A 22,424-nucleotide genomic window follows, 5' to 3' on the forward strand; every position below is an offset into this window, starting at 1 on the left:
CAACCTAAATATCCAGGATACAATAAAACAGAAACCAAAACCAAAACCAAAACCCACCACCCATCAAACGGAGACCAGAACAATCAGAACTTGAAAGAGAAAAGGCAGTCAACAGACAGACACACCAAGGTAACTGAGATGTGGCGATTTGCTGACAAGAATTTTAAAGGACTGAGCCTCCTCTTTGTCTCGCTGGTTTGAGTTGGCTTTCCCATTTCTCACAGCTGAAAACGTCCTAATGGACAGAAACAACCGTAAGCTCCAGTAGTCACCCCCAGGGTCTGGTACTGGCCCTGGATTTCCGATGGAACCATGAAACTTGAGATAGCGTGGGACTTAGGGTTCCAGTGTCCAGGAAGGTGAGGTCCAGAAGAAACTGTGGGAAACCATCCCCTACCTCCAGGAAATAAGACACCTGAGTAAACTGTTCAACCAAGCAAAAACCATTTCAACCATCTTGAAAGCTACTGATGCATCTGAGAAGGGGGTAGTGGTGTCCAGAATGTCCTGGCCCTTAATAGCTTAGTTCGGCACCCAAAATGCATGCTCTGTTGCAAGTCAACTACACTTAAACTTCAATAAAAAGTAAGAAAAAATGCATGCTCTAATATTTTCCCCCTTTTTTGCACACCTCTTGCTCATGAAGCTTGATGGAATTAAAAATGAGTTTTTCTTTTTTTTTTTTTTTTCATTCAGTCTGTTCTTGTCACCAAAGACCCAAAGAAAGAAAAATAGTGAAACTTAGGCTGGACACAACTGATGGTACCCGGTACAGAGAAAGTCATAAATGATGAGATTAAATACTTTAGCCCTTCACTGCTTGAAAGGTGAGGCTGAGAACAGGAGCCAGCGGCAAAAATCTAACATTCAAATTGCAGACTGTTCGATTTTACTTATTTTTACTAAATGATCATTTCCTTGAATTTACTTTGAAGGCTTCTTACAAGAATCTTTCTCCCAGGACAATTTACTTGGACTAATTGGGGCTGAGCTCACTGAGATGTTCAACTGTTTTGTCTTCCTTATAATAGCTTTCCTCTCCACGTTAGACAATTCCTGGGCACCTTGTACATCAGGCACTGGTTCCGGGCCATGTCACACAGCAGTAAACAAACCCTCTGCCCCCATGGAGCTGACACTCTAGTGGCTGTGGATTTTGCCACATCTGTCATTTTGGCTTTTGGTGCAGGGAGGTAATTAGGTTTTTTGTTTGTTTTTTTTTTAGTGGAGTTACTGGGGATTGAACCCAGGACCTCATGCATGCTAAGCATGCACTCTACCACTGACCTATACTGTATCCGCCCCTCCCCCATCATTACTTTTGTTGACATCCTGACCCTGTATCATTCTGGCAGCCTCTCCCGGTGTGGATTCTACTGAATATGAAGGTTTGGACTGAAACTTAAACTGTACCATTCTGACCAGGTTTCCCTGTTGTGCATTCTCTTTGAGAATTGTGAAGTTTGGGGCTCTGTGGGAAACACTGGCCATGTTCATACAACCAATAGGTTTCCTTCGATGGAATGATTGTAAAAAATGCAGCTCACTCCTGAATTCTGAAAACCCAACATTTTATAAATAGCCCCAGCTGTGCAGGTTTTCTGATGGAAATGGGAAGTCTGCAGTCTGAAGAACACTCTTCTCACACTTGGCATGTGAACTGGGTTGACCACCATTATGGACTCTCTGATGAACTTGAAGACAGGAACGCTTGCTAAAGCCTTGACCACAATCAATACATCTGTAGGGTTTCTCGCCTGTGTGGACCCTCCGATGGGCCTGAAGGTGTGAGGTCTGACTGAAGCTCCTCCCACACATGCCACACTTGTAGGGTTTCTCTCCCGTGTGGATCCTCTGATGGACATGAAGGTAGGAGTTCCAGATGAAGCCTTTCCCACATGCTTCACACCTGTAGGGTTTCTCCCCAGTGTGAACTCTCTGATGGGCCTGAAGGTGTGAACTCCAGCTGAAACCCTTCCCACACACGTCACACGTGTAGGGTTTCTCTCCAGTGTGGACCCTCTGGTGGTCTTGCACATGTGAGCTCTGACTGAAGCCCTTCCCGCATGTCTCACATTTGTAGGGCTTCTCTCCGGTGTGGACTCTCTGGTGGGCCTGGAGATGGGAGATCTGACTGAAGTCCTTGCCACACATGTCACATCTGTAGGGTTTTTCTCCAGTGTGGACTCTCTGATGGGCCTGGAGGTGGGAATTCCGGCTGAAGTTCTTATCACATACATCACACTTGTATGGTTTCTCCCCGGTATGGATCCTCTGATGGGCCTGGAGGTTTGAGGCCTTACTGAAGTCCTTCCCACACACCTCGCATTGATACAGTTTCTCTCCAGTGTGAACTCTCCGCTGAGGAGCAGAGTTCTGGCTGGATATCCTGTCACATGCCTTTTTGTATGTTTTGTCTCTGGGTTGGGCTCTCTGATGACCTTGAGGTTGTGATGTCTGACTGAGGCCTGTATCACACTGCTCATGTTTCCAGGATTCCCCTTCAGTGTCGGCTATACAGTGACTGTTAAGGTTGAAGCTGTGACTGGCAGCCCTCCCATGCCTGCCACGCACATACCGATGCTCCCCTGGGTGATCAGGCTCCCAGGTGGGAAGGGAGGAGTTCTGATGGAAGCTCTCAGCACGCACCTGACAGTGGAAGCGTTTCTCATCTGTGCTGGCTCTCAGGTCTGTACCACACTCATCACTCCTACTGCATCTCTCCCCTGTGTGAACACTCGGATGGATGTGAAACACTAAGCTAGAACTGGTGCCCTTCCTACACTCACTACACACACAGGGCTTCTCTCCTTGGGGCAGTTGCTGATGGAATTCAAGATCAGAGTCAAGGCTGAAGGCTTTTCCATTCTCATCAGAGGTCTGCTCTCCTGGGTGGATCATACCATGCTGGGATGAGTTCTCTGTGGAGTCTTTTCCATGATTATTGTGGCTACGAGCCTCCCCGCTTCTGTGTACTTCCTGGTCACCACGCTGAGCAGGTATCCTTCTCATAATACAATGACCACACTTACCCGGCTTATTTTTTATGTCAATTTGCTGACTCCTCCTCTGATAATTCTGTGACTCTCTCAGGTACATTTTCTTCCAGAAATCCCAGGAGGGCCGAGTTGGAAATTCTTGATTTTTGATACTGCTGGAACTCTCCCCTTGAGGCTCTGCTACATAGTTCCCATCTTCAGGAACCTGAGTAGATTCTCCTGCCCACATCTGACAGGAGGCATCACCTTGTTTTGGCAACTTGGACTTCCTACCTTGCAGATTTATTATCGGGTCTTGAGTTCTGGGTAGTTTACTTTTAAGTTGTTCCCATATCTGCCAGCCCATAAGGTCTTCATGTAAAAGGTATCTTAACCCTCCTTCTTGAAGAATCTCTAGTTCATTTGGATTCCTGTGTCCTGGAAGGACAAAGAGAATTCAGAGATGGAAGTGAGGACAAACGAATGTTCAGGGATAAAAATATTTAACAAGTCGGCCCTATTGGGAGATTCTATTCAATCAGCGCAGAGTTCAGCTAGAAACAATCTTAGTTTTTTCATGCCTATGGAAACAAAGAGGTGATAAGTAGGCTCCCATCCACTAAGTGTTAATGAGACTCATTGAGAACTAATATACGGAGACTTACGAACGAGGTCAAAATTAGAAATACAAGGCTACAGAGCAGGGGATGTTCTCAGCAAAAGTGAAAAGAATATATTGGCAAAGGGAAATATCTCCTCTGTTCTGATGATGAACCCATGAGATGGTAAATTTGTTTCCTTAATTTAGCCATTAAACACACTTGTTATACACAGGCTAGATCTGAGAAAATTCCCCTTGATTCAATGATGTCCTAAAATATAATATTCGACTAGTGAACACTATAACTGAAAAAAAAAAAAACCAGAAAACTTCCTCTCATAACTGATACATCCTATTGGAGTAAAAATCCTATGATAATTATTGCCACTTAACTCAGCTGAATTTTTTGACAAAACTGAATTATCTTCCAGGTCCTGCAGACATCCATCTGCAAATATCAAAAGGTGCTGTGCAGCCAGCAGACAAGGCAGTCCCCAAGGATCCCTCCCTCCTGATACCCACACCCTACTGAAGTCCCCTCCACAATGTTTCAGTATTGGTCTGCGAAGCCAATGGAATATGGCAGAAGTGATGGTGTGTCACTTCCAAGGTTATGTCACAAAAGGCCTTGTGGTCTCTGCCTCCCACTCCCTTGGGTGCGATTAGCTTGGGGAAACCGGCTGCCATGTTTTGAGGACACTCAGGCAGCCCCAGGGAGACGCCCACGTGGCAAGGAACTGAGGTCTCCTGCCAACAGCCGGGGAAGGACTGGGGCCTTCTGTCAATAACCCTGGGAATGAGCCCTTCTTGGAAGCAGATCCTTCAGGCCCCTGAAGCCTTTAGAGAACTGCAGTCCTGGCCACCTCCCTCACAACCGCTCCCCGAGACCCTGAGCCAGGACCCCCCAGCTGAGCTGCCCTCAGGTTCCTGACACAGAATCCGTGACGCCTGTACTCTTTGTTTTTAAGTGAAAGCGAGTTTATTTAGAGAGCTACACATTCCGTAGGCAGAATGCAGTCCATCTCAGAAGGTGAGAGCGGCCTAATGCCTGTAGTTTTAACTGCTAGGTTTAAGAGTAATTTGCCCTTCGGCAATAGATGGCAAATACAAGCAGCACAGAAATTAAAATTAGGCTAGACATCCAACAGGAGATTACCAGTGTTCTGAAATAATTCTTTCATCACACTGCCTCATCATCCACTCTGTGAGCTGCAAGGACTCACACCTGCACAGTTCTCTCTTGAACACCCACCTCCTTGGATTTCTGTCTCCATCGCCCAAAGCTTCTCCTCTCTCCCGACCTGTAATATCAACCCTAACCTGAAGGATGGATGGCCTGTGAAAAAGAAGTGGCACATGTATAAGGTGAACGCATTAAAGGCAAAAATTTTCATTCCAATGTAATGATCTTCATGCGGCTAAGTAGTATTTTTCCAAATTCTGATGGTGACCCGTTGTAATAAACACCTTTTATGCTGTGACCCAGTATGCAAACACACAGATGCACATCACTGAGTCAAGGGATCAAATGACCTGATCCTAACCATCATCTGCTCCTACCTCTTCTCCTTTCCTGTCTTTTACTCACAATTTTTGTTGCACTATACGCAGTTCCTGACAAGAAGCTATGCTATTTCTGTCCTATTGCATTAAATGCAATATTGATGCAATCCACTCACTGATTTTAAACCCCACCAAGATGTCACAAATACAATTTGAAAAAACAGACAAGGTATAGATGAGATATTCCACAGGAATTAGGATGTTCAGGCCCCTAGATTCAGTGAAGCACTTCTTTTTTAAACTTTTTTAATTTAAAAAATGTTTTTATTTTAAAATTTTTGTTAATGGAGGTACTGGGGATTGAACCCAGGACCTCATGCATGCTAAGCATATGCTCCACCCCTGAGCTGTACCCACGCCCCAGGGAAGCATTTCAAGAGCCCCAAAGTCTTAAACATTTGAAACCAAGGATACAAAGCCACTCCTGGGGGCTGACACTGAATCACAGCAGGCACCTGTCCTCACCCACTGACAGCAGGTTCCGGAAGTTCTCCAGCATCACATCTCGGTGCAGCTCCCTCTGGGCAGAGTCCAACAGCCCCAGCTCCTCCCTGGTGAAGGTCACAGCTACATCACTGAATGTCACCTCCTACAACATGAAGCACATACAACTTCAATCTTCTGATCAGCGGCCACTAGGAAGGGGCAGCACTGAGTGGGTGGAAAGGATGGGTGGGAAGCTGTTCTGGATTCTGAGGGCCTTGAGTCTACCTTATGTTGTTTCCTCCTCTTCTCCACCTCGCATATCAATCCTGTATGCTAGAATTAACTATTTATGATGGCTGATTTAAAATCCTGGTCAGATGGATGAAGTTTGAAACAAGCCAGTCACAAAAGGATTACGTGGATGATTCCACTTACATGAGATAGACTAGAGTAGTCAAATACACAGAGACAGAAAGTAAAATGATGGTTGCCAGAGACTGGGCGAGAGGAGGGTAGGGAATGACTGTTTAATGGGTATGGAATTTCACTTTGAGATGATGAAAAAGAGTTCTAGAGATGGGTGGTGGTGACAGTAGCCCAACAGTGAATGTACCTAATGCCACCGAACTGTACACTTAAAATGGTACTTTCTATATATATTTTACCACAATCAAAAATGTCCATCAACAGGTGAATGAATAACTAAGCTGTGGTATACCCATGCAACAAAGCACTATGCAGCAATAAGAAGCAAACTGTTGACACGTGTTCACAAACATCATGAAGAACAGATGAAGCCAGGCACAGAAAGTACACACTGTAGAATTCCATCAGCATGAAATGCAAGAAGAGATGAATCGCACCTACAGTGACATAAAGTAAATCAGTTGTTGCCTACAGCTGGGGATATGGGATTGTGATTAACTGGGAAGGGGCACCAGACAACCTTTTTTTGTGATTTTATTATTTTTTTAAATCGACATATAGTCAGTTTACAATGTTGTGTCAATTTCTGGTGTACAACATAATGCTTCAGTCATACGTATATATACATATATTTTCATTATAGATTACTACAAGATACTGAATATAGTTCTCTGTGCTATACAATAAGACCTTGTTGTTTATCTATTTTACATATAGTAGTATTTGAAAATCTCGAACTCCCAATTTAACCCTTCCCACCCCCTTTGCTCCCTGGTAACCACAAGTTTGTTTTCTATGTCTGTGAGTCTGTCTCTGTTTTGTAAACAAGTCTATTTGTGTCTTTTTTTTTTTAGATTCCACATATAAGTGATAACATTTGGTATTCAGAGAACCTTTCTGATGATGGAGATCTACACTTGGATTGTGACAATGGTCACGCAGGTATGCATATTTGTCAAAAGTGATTGAATACATTATATGTAAGTTATATGTAAATTTCACCTCAGAAATGACTTTTAAAGGCACAATTAAGAAAAATAGACAAACCACAGAATGGAAAAAAATTATTCACAGTACATATATCTGACAAGGGACTTGAACTCCAAAAATATAAGGAACTCCTTAATAATAAAAAGTAGAAGTCAAATTTTACAGGCAAATGACTTCAATAAACTTTTCAAAAAGGATCTGCCAATGGCAAAAACACATGAAAAAGCATCCAACGTCATTTATCATGAGGGAAATACAAGTCACAGTCACGGTGAGATGTCATTTTATTAGAATGGCTAAAATAAAAATCTACAGCAGCAAATGGCGGCAAAGGAGCAAGCTGAAACCTTTATGCACCGCTGATGGGTTGTAAAATGGTACAACCAGTCTGGAAAACAGTTTATATTCACCTACAAACCCAGTTGTTCCACTTCGAGATGTTTACCCAAGAGATACAAAAATATATGTCTATAAGACCAGCCCAGAATGCTCAAAGAAGCTTTATGCATAACAATTAAAAGCTGTAAACAACTCAAAGCTCCTTCAAAAGGATAAGCACACTTTGATACATTCAGAAAATGGAATAGGATAAAGATCTGAATTACTGACACAAGCAACAGCATAGATGAATCTCAAAAACATTATGCTGAGTGAAAAGCCAGACACAAGAGTACATACAGTATGATTTCACTGATGATATTTAATTTGAAAACAAGGAAATCTAATGATGCAATGACAGATCAGAACAGTTGATGCCCTCCAGGGGTAAGAAACTGACTTGAAAGAGACAGGAGAGAACTCTGGAAGGTAAAGTAAATGTTCTATTTCTGTTTTGGGTAGTGGGCTAATGCAATTACACAACTTTCAAAATGGGGCCTACAACTGTCACTGATCTGACACTTAGGATCTGTGTCATTTTTTCAAGTAAATTATATTTCATTTCTAAAAGCCCTGTGCAAGTGTTATGAATCAAAACAAAATTTGCTCAGAGGCACAGCAGTCTGTATGAGGAAGTGGAGCTTCTGAAATGTCAGACAAAAAAAAATCAAAACCCTTCTGAGACAATTCATAGAAGAATACTGAATCATAAAAAACTCAAGTGATAACATTAGATGAAAAAATAAAACTGAAAAGTGTACGTATACTGTGATTGTAATTATATCAAGTATAGCTGATTCACAGGCAATGTATTAAGTTGGGCTTTTAAAATTTCTTGGTCTCTGTGAATTTCTGCACTGTTATTTGTGAAATGAAGATGATAATAATATGAAACAAAAACTAAAAGCAAAAACAATAACTAGAACCAACAAAGAAGCAAGTAACTGGCACATAACAGACACCTGTTCTCTTCCTTTATCCTTCCCCTGGAAGAGAAAAAAGATGTGTCTCATCTTTGAGAAAAGAGATGTAATCTTAAGAGATAAACATCAACTCACCTGACATTTGGTCATTTTTCTTGCCCCTTCTGTGGAAGCGCAGAGTCCTGGGAAGGCACAGCTGGCGAAGGAGAAAGAAGCCATGAGACGGAGGTCCGAGCCCACGTGCCTGCCGTGTGTAAGTCACTAGCCCCCCAGCCAGGGGCCCCTGTGCAGTGGACACTCTGCTCAGGTCTAGGCAGCAGGGCTCACACACGAGTCCCTTGTGGTCTCCAGGGTTCAGGATCCTTATTCTTATCCTCGGTATCAGGGAAAATGAAAGGGCAGTGGAATATACTGGCTATAAGAGTAGACTCTGGGGCCAACAGGTCAATCATGGTAAAGCAACTGGGAAATCATCTATTGGTTTTTGCCTCCAGTTCCTGACTCAGGGCCCCAGAAGCCCTTGTGATTTCCTGGGGGTGGAGGGGTGTTTTTGTTCTAATGAGGTGACTCTTGATGGGCTCCTGGATGGGGGCTGGTCACCGGGACGGCCAAACCATGATTTGAAGCTTGGAATTTTTCAGCCTCACCACCCCACCATTCTCCAGAGAGGGGAGGGGGCTGGAAATGGAGTTAACATTTGATTCCGCCTACGGAGGAAGCCTCCATAAAACTCCAATAGTATGGGGTTCCGGAAGCTTCCAGGTGGGTGAGTACATGCACACACCAGGAGGGACTGACGTGCCCGTGCTTGGGACCCGCCCTCCCAGACCTCGCCTTAGGTAGCTCTTTTCATCTGGCTCTGTAACCTTAACATATCCTTTAACAACTTGGTAAATGTTAAGTAGGTGTTTCTCTGAGCTCTGTGAACATACCAGCAAACAATCAAATCCAAAGGGGAGGAGTCATGGGAACCTCTGATCTGTAGCCAAGTCAGAAGACGGAAGTCACCTGGGGACCTACTACTTATGAATGGCACCTGAAGTGGGGGAGGGCAATCTTGTGGGACTGAGTCCTTCGCCTGTGGGATCTGAAGCTATACCCAAGTAGATAGTGTTAGAATTGAGTTACATTGTAGGGCACCCAGCTGGTAAAGCAGAATTGCCTGGTGTGGGGGGCAGGAAACCATCCACATCTGGTGTCAGAAATGTGGTGAAGGGGGCTGGTTATAGCTCAGCAGTAGAGTGCTACTTAGCATCACAAGGTCCTGAGTTCAATCCCCAGTACCGCCATTAAAAATAATAATAGTATAAAATTAAGGGAAAAAAAGAAATGTGGTGAATGGGCTAGCAGTGTAAGAATAAAGGAGAAAAGCAGGAGGAAGACTGAGTTTTTCTTACGCTGCTACTAACTCTGCTTAAGTTAATTAACCTCCCTATGCCTCAAAGCTGTCATCTGCAAAATAAGAACAGTGCTTCTGGCAGGGTCAGGGGAAGCAGTATAGCTCAGTGGTAGAGCGCATGCTTAGCATGCACAAGGTCCTAGGTTCAATCCCCTGTACCTCCATTAAAAAAACAAACAAACAAGCAAACAAAAAAACAGTGCTTCCCTACAGGATTGCTATGAGGGTCAAATGTGTGAGTAGACAGAAACTTAAAACTGATCTCACTGTATCTGCAGAAAAGAAGGTGATATTATGCATCCTAAAACTGTCCTTGCAAACATCTTCTACCATCCTTTCCAACAAAGGGGGCTTTTACAACATCCAGATTTCAGAGACTGTACACTGCTTTGTCTTCAGAAATTCACCTCTATCTCTGACAAGCCCATAGTTCTGACTGGCTTTATTAATTAGTCATTTGTTCTTCTCTAATGATATTTCATTGATATCAGCATCTGGTTTTGTAAAAGACGTGAGTACTTGTGAATTTTCCTCATGCAGCCAGAAGAGTCTCAATGGCCCATGTCCTCTCCCACACTGACAGTAGTAAAGAAAAACCGTTTTAAAATATGACTGCTATTTTTTCTCCTTCATTTTAAACAAAAGTCCGACAGTCTGCCTCACTTAAATGAACAAGGCTGTAGTGGCCATAACAGGTAACAATTTATAAGGGTGCTTTGGAGATTAAGTGAGCAAGTCCAGTAGCCATGACTAGGCAAGTCCACAAGGACAGAGAGTAAATTAGTGGTTGTCAGGGGCTGGGAGTGCAGCAGGTGGGAAGTGATGGCTCAGGGGCATTTTGGGGGTGACAAAAACGTTCTGGAATTAGACAATGGTGATGGCTGCAAAACCTTGTGAACATACTAAAAAACAGTGAGTTGTATATTTTAAAGGGGGGAAATCTTATGATATGTAAATTACATCTCAAGTTTAAAAACAGTGGGGGAAAGCCTTGGCTCAGTGCCTGGTACATAATAACAACCTTGAGAAGCCCCCAAGGGTCCTGCAGTTTCAAGAGTATGGCTTAAAGGTCAAGAACTCAGGCTGCCTGTGTTCAGATTCCCAGTTCTGTCTCTTCCCTGTTGTTCGGCTTTGGGAAAACAACTTAAATTCTTCAACTATTAATGTTCTCATCTGTAAAATACAGATACTAACAGTATCTCTGTCGTGAAGATCATGCTAATTAATGCATATGAAGCCTGTAGAAGAGTATTTAGCATTCAGTATGTTAACAAATTATTATTACTCATTCACCAACACGTCTCATCCCATTTACTCTATAAATATTTGAATACTTGTCCAGTAGAAAAAAACCTGATAGTGAAGGAAGTCTTGCTCACTTGAGAGCAGAAATAACACGATAAATGCTCTCACGTTGGGACAATTACCTGGCGTCAAGGGTCACTCCATCCTCTCTGCGCCCTTTTTGAGAAGTCAAGGTGGAGAAAGGAAAGGAGGCTAGAAGATATTACAACCATATCTCTCGTCCAGGATAAATCACAGCTGACATCCCCAGGCACCAGCTAGGGGGTGAGACCCACTCTTTCCATTAAAAAAGTGTGTGGGGGGGGGGGGGAGGCGGGGTTGCAGGGAGTCATTAGGAATCCACGAAAACCCCCTCTTTCCGCAGGGGTCAGAGACGAGCCAGTGGCTCTGCAACTGGAGCTCAGAACCCAGTGCGGGCTCACAGAGGCTTTCAGGTACTGAGTGCTTCTCGGAGAGACATAAAAGACTAGGAACAACCGACCGCCTTTCAGCATGTGCCGCTGCCCGGTTCTAAGCATTTTTACATCCATTTACGTCACGTAAATCTCACCTCACGCCTACTAGTAAGGTACTACATTAACTCCACTTTATAGAAGAGAAACGGAGAAATTAAATAACTCTACTTGGATATAATCCCTAAAAAAACGACAGAGCGTGCGGAAGGTGGGGGAGGCGAGGGAAAACCTGCGTCCCAGAGACTCTCAAAACGGAGATTACGACCGCCGCCCGCCAGCCGCCCTAAACACCAAAGTGACCAAATTGTCGCCCCTGCCCTCCGCGGCTTCTATTCCCCAAGGGCGAGAGTGGTACCTGCAGTTCCCACGCCCAGGCAGGCTCGAAGCGACGCAGGTTCTAGAAACCGACTCACCTCCCAGCAGGTACTGATAACGCCGGCCTCCCTCTCCTGTAGCGGAAGTGCCCGGACTCTTAGCTGCACCTGGACCATATTTCCCAGAATTCCTGAGCGGAAACAAGGGCTACAGCTCCTCCCTTGGAGAGCGGAAGTGGCTCTGACTACCCGGCCCTCGTGGACTACACTTCCCAGAATCCTCGGCAAGAAAGTGCCACTTTTTTTTTAGGCATATGTAGATGGTTCGGTTCAGTCTACAGGCGCTATTAGAGCTTGATTTTGCTGTTTGTTTATTTTTCCTTTCTTCCCTTTTTTTTTTTCTTCTTAAACCACATTACAAACAAGTGTGACTGAAAAGTAAATGTGGCTGTACAGGAACTAAAGCTGACGAAAGTCTACCAAACTTGGCTTGATGCTTTTGCTTTACTTTACTTGTGCCTGAATGCAGCTAGACCCCCGATAGTTTTTTCGGGCTTGAGTATTTATTCTAAGTGCTAGAGACTCGTGAAAAGAAAAAGTAACCTTTGATCCAACAACAGGACAGATTTAAAAAGTTTCACACTCTTATTTGTTTAAATTGCTCACTTGAAATCTGGGGTTTTCTGGCAAATGAAAGAAGAGGCATTGGCAAGAAGTAAAAGAAATACTGTAATTTTAAAAAGAAAAGCCTAGAATATAGGCATACCTCAGAAATATTTCAGATTCAATTCCAGACCACTGCAATAAAGCAAATATCACAATAAAATGCATCACATGAATTTTTGTTTCCTAGAGCATACAAAAGTTATGTTGACACTACACTGCAGTCTATTCAGTGTGCAATTGGCCATAGATTAGATAGATTAATTGACCATAAATGCAAGTTTATTTCTGGGCTTTCTATCTTGTTTCATTGATCTATGTATCTTTTTGTGCCAGTATCACACTGTTTTGATTACTTCATAGTATAGTTTGAAGTCGGGCAGCATGATTCCTCTAGCTCTGTTTTTCTTTCTCAAGATTGTTTATGCTATTCAGAGTCTTTTGTGTTTCCATACAAATTTTTCAAAAATTTTGTCCCAGTTCTGTGAAAAATGCCATTGGTAATTTGATAGGAATTGCACTGAATCTGTAGATTGTCTTGGGTAGTATGGTCATTTTAACAGTATTGATTCTTCCAATCTAAGAACACAATATATCTTTCCATCTGTTGTGTCATCCTCAATTTCTTTCATCAGTGTCTTATAGTTTTCAGAGCACAGGTCTTTTGCCTCCTTAGGTAGGTTTATTCCTAGGTATTTTATTCTTTTTGATGTGATGGTAAATTAGATTTTTCCTTAATTTCTCTTTCTGATATTTCATTGTTAGTGTATAGAAATGCAAGAGATTTCTGTACATTAATTTTGTATCCTACAACTTTACTGAATTCATTGATGAGTTTCCCCAGACTTCTATTCATATGTGATAATAATCACATTACAATTACATCTGGGTTAGTGTGGGACATGGCTCCAGCCAGAGTCAGGGATAAAGTGCAGCAGAGCCAGTCGCAGGACAGACAGGAGAGGCAGTCATGGTGGCCTGGACGATGGAGGTGGAAGAACAGCCAGAGAAGCCACAGAAACAACTGCCCCACCTTCCAGGCTTGAGTAAATTTTAGGAAATAAAGATGGATAAACCATCTTTTATGTAGAAAATACAGCCCTAAGAACTTACTAACTGCTGTGGACCTGTTTTCATCTCAAAGTCCTTCATAATTTCCCTGTGATTTTTTTCTTGCCCCACTAGCTTTTACAAGTGTGGTGTTTATATTCCACATATTTGTGAATTTTCCAGTTTTCTCCTTCTATGGAGTCTAATTTAGTTCCACTGTGGTCAGAGAATATACTTTGTATGATTTCTTTTTAAATGTATCGAGACTTGTTTTGTGACTTAATATATGGTCTATCTTGTTCAGTATTCTGTGTCCATTTGAGAGAAATGTGTATTATGCTGATTTTTAGGTGGAGTACTGTGTATATATCTGTTATGTGTTTGGTTTATAGTGCTTTCAAATTCTTTATTTCCTTATTGATCTGGTTGTTGTATGTGTTATTGAAAGTGGAGCTGGTGAGGTCTCAAAATTTTATTATAGAACTATTTTCCCCTTCATTTCTGTCAATTTCCACTTCACACATTTTAGGACTCTGTTGCTAGGTGCATAATGTCTATAGTTGTTGTATCTCCATAGATTAACCCTTTAAGGATATACCATATACTTCTTTGTCTCATAAAGTTTTTTACATAAAGCCTATTTTATCTGATATTAGTGTAACCATGCCAGATCTCTTTTGTTTACAATTTGCATGGAATATCTTTTTCCATCCTTTCACTCAATCTGTATACAAATCTATATACAATCCATATACAAATTTATATACACTCAATCTAGATACAACTTTGGCTTTAAAATGAGTCTCTTGCAGACAGTATACAGTTGAATCATGTTTTATTCATTTTGCCAATCTCTGCTTTTTAATTGGAAAGTATAACCCACTCACATTAAATTAATTCTTGATCAGGAAGATTATCCCTGCCATTTTGCTACTGGTTTTCCATATGTCATCTTTTTGTTGCTTGATTCCTCCATTAATGCCTTTTTAAATTTTAATTGTTTTTAAAAAATACATCATTTTTACTTCCTCCTCATTTCTTCATCTGCATGTTTTAAAGTTATTTTCTTGGTAGTTACTCTGAGGTTTCATTTAACCTCTTAAATGTATTATAGCTTATTTTGAATGAATACCTGCCAGTCTTCAATAGTACAGAAAAACTATGTTCCCACACACCTCTTTTTCCTTTAGATTTTTGTTGTCACAAATTTCATTTTTATACATTGCATACACATTAACATAGACTTATAAGTATTGTTTATGAATTTTCTTTTAAATCATATAGAAGTAACAAACCAAAATAAAGTAATACTGGCTTTTGTAATATTTACCTATGTAGTTACTTTATCTAAACTTATCTACATAGTTGCATTACCAGTGTTCTTTACTAGTCATATGGCTTCAAGATACTGTCTGAGTGTCCTTTCACTTTTACCTGAATGAATCACTTTAGTATTTCTTGTAGGGCAGGTCTACTAGCAATGAACTCCTTCAGCATTTGTTTATCTGGGAGTGTCTTAATTTCTCCTTTATTTTTGAAGGATTGTTTTGCCAGGTATAGGATTCCTTGTTAACAGGTTTTTTTTTCTTTTGGTACTTTAAGTATATCATCCCCACTGCCTTGTGAATTCCATGGTTTCTGATGAGAAATTGGTTGAGATAATAAAAACTGTGTATTGGGCTCTGCCCACAGTTCCTGGTACAGAGCTCCTGAAACCTTTGTAGGTTCCTAAGTGTTAAGAGCACTAGGAGCATCTTTTGTTTTAATATTTAGTCTCTAACTCCAGTTCCTGACACAGAGCTCCTGAAATTCTTGTAATTCCCTGGATGATAGAAGTGTCTTTTAATCTAAAACGCAACTCTGGCTGAGCACCTGGACAGCTCCTAAGTAAGGGTTGATCACCAGAAAGTACAAGCCATGATTAGAAGCTTGGGATTTCAGCTCCACTCCCCATTCTCTTAAGAAGGCAGAAGGGCTGAAAATTGAAATAATGATTGGTCATGCCTAAGTGAAGAAGCTCCCATAAAAATCCCAAAAGGACAGGGTTTGGAAAGTTCCAGGTTGGTGAACAGGTGGAATTTCAGGGAAAGTCACTTGCCAAGAGAGGGCATGGAATCTTTGTTCCCCTTTCCATATACCTTGCCCTCTGTATCTCTTCATCTGGTTGTTCATCTGTGTCCTTTATTATATACTTTTAATAAACTGGTAAATGTTAGTGTTTCCCTGAGTTATGTGAGCCACTCTAGCAAATTAATTGAAACTGAAAGGAGATTATGGGAATCTTCAATTTGTAGCCAAATCAGACAGAAGTTATTGGTAACCTGGGAACCTACAATTTGCAACTGGCATTAGAAGTGGGCTGGGAACAGACTTGTGGAACTGAGCCCTTAACCTGTGGGCTCTGATGCTATCTCCTGGTAAATAGTGTCTGAATTGAGCTAAATTGTAGGACACCCAGCTGGTGTCACAGGAGAGTGCTTGCTGTGGGCAAAAACCTCCACACATTTGGTGACCAGAAGTGTCAGAAGGAATGTGTTCTATGTGAGTAGTAAAGGAGACTCACAGGGAGGAAACAAACAGTGGGGAAGAATCATGTCTTTTCCTATACAGGAGAACTATAGGTTTTTCCTTTTTAATTGTTAATTGGATCGTAGATCCCTTGTACATGATGAGTCATAATCCCTCTTGCTTTCAAGATGCTTTGGCTTTGGCTTTTGACGGTTTGATTAAAATGTCTTGGTGTGGATCTCTTTGCATTTATCCCTCTTGACCTTAGATGTGTAGATTTATATCATATATTTTGTGACATTTTTGATCATTATTTCTTCAAATGTTCTTTTTGCCTCTTTCTCTCCTTCCTCTCCTATGAGACTCTCATTATGCATATGTTGGTATGTTTAATGGTGTACTCTTAGGCTCTGTTTATTTTTCTTTCCATTCCTCAGACTAAATAATTTCAATTAACCTATCTTTTAGTTCACCAATTCTTCTGCCTGCTGAAGAATCTGATGTGGAAGCCCTCTAGTATTTTTTCCAGGAAAAAAAAAAAAGGTTTTTCAGCCCCAGAATTTTTTTCCTTTTTACAATTTTCATCTACTGATATTCTCTATTTGTTCAGAGAACATTCTCCTGGTTTCTGTGTATTCTTTGTCCATGGATTTTAGTACTTTGAGAATATTTAAGACAGTTGATTTAAAATCTTTCTCAAGTAAGCTCAATATCTGTACCTCATTGGGGATAATTTGGATTTTCTCCTGTGGATGGTTCATATTTTTTGTTTCTTTTCACATTGTGTAATTTTCTGTTGAATATTATAATGTGCTATTTCTTGAAATCAGATTCTTCCACTTGTTTTTTATTGCTTGCTGTGGGTTGCAATGATTTGTTTTTAAGTGACTGTTAAGGGCTTGTGTGCCATCAAAAGATACACTGAAGTCCTAACCTCCAGTATTTGTGAATGTGACCTTATTGGGCAACTTGATATAATCAAGTTAAGTGTACCATAATCCAATATGACTGGTGTCCTTGTAAGGAGAGGAAAATGCCATGTGACTAGAACAATACACAGGGAGAACACCATGTGACTACAGAGACAGAGATTAGAGTGATGCAGCTGAAAGCCAAGGAACCAGGATCAATGGCCACCACCAGAAGGTAGTAAGACATGAGGATGGAGAGCACGGCCCTGCTGACACCTTGATTAAACATCTAGCCTCCCGAATATGAGAGAACAAATTTCTGTGTTTTAAGCCACCCATGTTTGTGGTATGTTGTTACAGTAGAATAGGAATAAACATAATGACTTTTCTAAACTCTTTTAAAAACTGTCTTATGTGGTCTCTAAAGTCACTGTTCTTTTAGTTTCTGTTCAGCTACAGTGCTAATAGAGATTTCCTGGAATATCTGGGTAGAGAAGCAGGAAGAGGAGGAAGAGGATATGGAGGGCGAAGAGAAGGAGGACAAGGAGGAGGAGGAAGGGAAGAAAAAGAAATAAAAGAAAAAAAATACTCCCAGTCTTTAGCTAATGGCTCTGTATTGGAACCCTCCTTTCACACTTAGCCAAACCATTTACAACCCTGCCTTAGCTTTCACCTCTTGTTTCACTGGTAGCCAAAGATCAGCCACAGGTAAAAGCTTAGAGGCTTAACAGGTCATTTCTGAAGACATGAAAGGCATACTCATGGCTTTCTAAATTCCCCAGTATACACAGAGCTTTTCAATGCCCTACTTCTCCCACAGAATCTCTCTCCAGATTTTCCTCCCAGGCTTTCAGCTCATCTATTGTTTGCCTCAACTGTAATCTCTTACCACAGATGGCAGTGGTTTGTTCATCTGCCTTTTGATGTTTCAAGGAAGTCTCCATTTAGCTGCTTTTCCACTATAAGAAACTTCTAAGTTAGGTGAAACAGAATCAGAAACCTTGCATTAGTCCTCCAGCCAGCTCCCAAAGAGTTCAAAACAGACAAACACAGTTCTTGGAGAACAAGTTCAGCTCTGCTTCCTTAGAAGCCAAGGATAAGGGTCCTACACTGGGAATGTAGGCTGTCACTTTCAAGACCATCACTGATCTGGAGAGAAGGGTGAAGCAAAGGCACGTAAAAATACCACAAAGCCTTTCTACCATTTTAAAGTTGCTGTTTTCTCTATTCAACATTCACTGAGTTGTTGTGAACCTTTGGCTATTTTTCCAGAGTTCCAAAGAAGCAGATTCTGACAGTTGTTGATTTTGTTGTTTCTATGGAGGTTGGGCCCTTGGAACTACCTACTCCATCATTTTCACTGGTGTCAACTCTACAACTCTCAAAGCAGTTTAACTTTAATGGGTTAAGATGTATTTTAAAAATGTATTTTCAAGTATAACTGGAATGAGGGGCTGAATGTAGCAATAATTCCTGTAGTTTAAACACCTGGCAAAACAGAGTTCTCTATAACCCCCAGAGAGCTGGGTAACACAACCGAGTGAGGAGGGAACATAGGCATGGATAAGGGAGCTAATGCTGGGGAGGGAAAAAATGAACAAAAGTCCATAGCAGGAACTTCAAGTGAGTTCTAATAATGGTATTCAGGAAAAGAAGGAAGGAGATAATAAAGAGGGAAAGCAGAAATCACTGGAACTGAAAGAACAACAATAGAGAAAAAGCAGTAAGCTTTGAAAAGAACTATAATAAAATAGAAATTTACCAATTGCAGGACTGAAAGAAAGATATGATTACAGATCCTAAAAGGATAGTAAGATAATTCAATATAAATAAGGATAATTAAAAGGATACTGTAAACAGTGTTGTGCCACATGTGACAACGTGGGTGAAAGGACAAATTCCTTAAAAGAGCACAAACTTCCAAAACTCATTCAAGGAAAAATAAATAGCCAGAGTATTTCTGTACCCATTCTGAATTCAAGTTTTAAAAATTTCTAAAACAACAACAACAAAACCAGGCCTAGATTGCTTACATCTACCAATCATTAAAAGAAAAAAAAAAACAATTCTACAAAAGCATTTTGAGAGAACAGAATAAAACACTTCTCAACTCATTTTATGAGGCCAGCATTACCTTGTTACCAAAATAAGAAAAAGACATTACATGAAGAAAGACTACAGGCCAACATCCCTCATGAACATAGATGCAAAATCCCTCAACAAATATTAAGTAGAATACAATATTTGAAAATAATAATACATCATGATCAAGTGGGTTTATCCGAGGAATGCAATGTTGTTCCAATATTTGAAAATTAATGTAACTTACTATAGTAATAGTCTAAAGAAGAAAAACTATATAACCATTTAACAGACGCAGAAAAAAACTCTTGAGAAAATTTAACATACATTCATGATGAAAATTTTTCAGCAAACCAGGGATAAAAGGACTCTCCTTAACGGCATAAAAGGCATTTACAAAAGCCTAAGGTTAATATAACACTTAAAAGACTAAATGTTTTCCCCTAGGATGAGGAAAAAGGCAAAGATGTCTGCTTTCAATATTCCCATTCAATAGCTTTCTGGAGGGTCCAGACATTACTATAAGGAAAAAACAAACAACAAAAACACATTGGAAAAAAAGAAATAATTGTCTCCGTTTGCAGACACTCTATTATAAAGAAGCTACAAAGAACAAAAATTTCAGAAAATACTTAAATATAGATCTAACAAAACACAGGCAACATATGTGTACTGAAACTCAAAAAATCACTGATGAAATAAAAGACCTAAACAGAGATCTACACCATGTCCATGGATTGGAAGACTTAAATTAAGATACCAAATCGTCTAACACACTTCCCATCAAAATCTCAGCAAATTTTTTTAGAAATCAAGATGAGACCTCCTACACTGTTGGTGGGAATGTAAACTGTGCAGCTGCTATGGAGGACAATATGGAGGTTCCTTAAATAACTAAAAATAGACTTACCATATGACCCAGCAATCCCACTCCTGAGCATATATCCAGAGAAAACTATAATTTGCAAACACCCCCCCCCCCAATGTTCATAGCAGCACTATTTACAGCAGCCAAGACATGGAAAATATCTAAATGTCCATCAACAGATGACTGGATAAAGAAAATGTATATACACATACATATGGAGAGAGAGAGAGAGAGAGAGAGAGAGAATGAATAGAATACTACTCAGCCATAAAAAAGAATAAAATAACGCCATTTGCAGCAGCATGGATGGACTTACAGATCGTCATTCTAAGTGAAGCCAGAAAGAGAAAGAAGAATACCTATGGTATCACTCATATGTGGAATCAAAAAAGGACACCATGAACTCATCTACAAAACAGAAACAGACTCCCAGACATAGTAAACAATCTTATGGTTACTGGGGAAAGGGGGTGGGAAGAGATAAATTTGGGAGTTTGAGATTTACAAATGTTAGCCACTATATATAAAAATAGATTTTAAAAAAAAGTTTCTTCTGTATAGCAATTATCTTGTAATAACCTTTAATGGAAAAAAATGAAAATGAATGTATGTATAAGCAGGACTGGGACATTGTGCTGTACACCAGAAATTGACTGTAGTTCAATTGAACAAAAAAGAGTTAATGCCATAACGATGGGAAAAGTTTTAGTTGGGGGATTGAGGGGAGCTATGCCATTCAACAATCATTTCTGGCATCAGCTGTCCAATACTCCATTTTCTCTTCCTGTGAAGTCCTAGCTGGTATATGTGGATAATATCGGGAGCCACATTTCTGATTCTTGGAGAATGAATTTGCAGTTTGGGGGAGGCTAGGATGAACACTGATGTTGAATGAGGAATTACTGGTGGTTAAAGTATGAACTCATGATTTGTTCTTTTGACATATGTACCTCCCTCTCTACCCACCTGTCTGCCTGCCTATCATCTCTCTGCCCACAGGAGTGAAAATGAGCACATCTATTACTCAGATCTTTCTAAACACCAGTCCCCACCATAAGGAACCAGGGCTCTCAAAGAAAGAGCAAACCCCCTGGCTGGGGCAGTGGGGTACAAGATGCATACGGAATATCGTATTGTATCAGAGAGTGAGAGACATGCTCAAACTTACAAAAAGTGAATAATGGACAGATGTCTGCTAACAAATGTTGAGGGAATGAGGAAGGCAGAAACATCACCCATTTGTAACCATCAGTAATAATCTATTTAGGCTAGGTTTTACAATGGATGCTTAAACTAGAATAGGAATATTCGTAAAAACAAGCCATTTGAGGAACCAGAAAATTATCTCCTCACAAATGATTAATTACAAAGGCAAAAATGGTAACTCTACAGTGGAAAGCCCCAGTTCATGTCTACCTTAATCAAGTTAACCACATTAACCTCACTTACAACGGGACAAACATATCATGTTTCCTTAACATGATACGCCAAGGACATTTCACTTATGGAATCCTTGTACCCAAAAATGTACAATTTAAATCCAGTAAGGAGAAAACCTTAGAAAAATCCAAGTTAAGTGACATTCAAAAATACCAAGGTCTATCACTTACATGTGGAATCTAAAAAAATGGCACAAATGAACTTATTTACAAAAGAGAAACAGACTCAGACAGAAAACAAGCTATGGTTACTGGGGGGAAGGGGAGGGGTGGAGGGATAAGTTGGGAGTTAGGGATTTGCAGATAGTAACTTAAACAGATAAACAAGGGTCTACTGTATAGCACAGGGAACTACATTCAATATCTTGTATTGGCCTATGAGAAAGAATATGAAAAAGTGTATGTATAACTGAAACACTATGCTGTACACCAGAAATTAACACATTGTAAACTGACTATACTTCAATTAAAAAAAAGAACAAGCAAAAAAAATTTTTAATCAAGGTCATTAAAGACAAAGAATGAGTTCTAAACCAGAATAAAGGAGTCTATGTGAAATATATAATCATTAACTGGATTCTAGACCAGGAAAATGTGTGATAAACATATTATCAGGACAACTGATAAAATTTCAGTAAGGTCTGTATGTTAGATAATGTTGTGTATCAAAATTCAATTTTCCTGATGTAGGTATGTTAAGTAAATATCCTTGTTCTAAGATACACACACTTAAGTATTTAGATGCAAAGGGTAAGAGGTCTGGAACATACTCGTGGTTAAAGAAAAATATGTCAATATGCACGTGCATGTATACACATTCATACACAAAAAGAGAACGACTCAAACATGTTAACTGGTGAATCTGAGTAAAGGGTATATGAGAGATTTTATATAATTTTTACAACTTTTGGGAAGTTTTAAATTTTTTCAAGACAAGAAAGTTAAAAAGAGGTAAAAAATATATAAGAAGCAAACTCTCATCATTTAGAAATAACTAGAAATAAACATCTACATATGCTTTTTTTTTTTTTTTTTAAATGAGACCACGCGAAAATCCCATGCTTTGTGTTTTTCCAGGTGAATGTGTCCTGGGCATCTTCCAACATACGTAATGCAAATTTACCTTCTCTCATTTGATGTCCGTA

General features: G+C 40.3%; 1 protein-coding gene across 1 annotated transcript; it reads right to left on the reverse strand.

Annotated features, from left to right (window-relative positions):
* Window positions 1–655: 655 nt before the first annotated feature.
* ZNF233 (zinc finger protein 233) lies at window positions 656–11,933 on the reverse strand. The gene is given in 6 exon segments (XM_045510560.2): window positions 656–1,707; window positions 1,710–3,416; window positions 4,832–4,915; window positions 5,608–5,731; window positions 8,421–8,481; window positions 11,800–11,933. Coding segments are annotated over 5 exon segments (1,962 nt in total). The 5' UTR covers window positions 8,436–8,481; window positions 11,800–11,933; the 3' UTR covers window positions 656–1,675.
* Window positions 11,934–22,424: the final 10,491 nt, after the last annotated feature.

The sequence above is a fragment of the Camelus bactrianus genome, chromosome 9, assembly GCF_048773025.1.
Source record: "Camelus bactrianus isolate YW-2024 breed Bactrian camel chromosome 9, ASM4877302v1, whole genome shotgun sequence".
Taxonomy (NCBI): Eukaryota; Metazoa; Chordata; class Mammalia; order Artiodactyla; family Camelidae; genus Camelus; species Camelus bactrianus.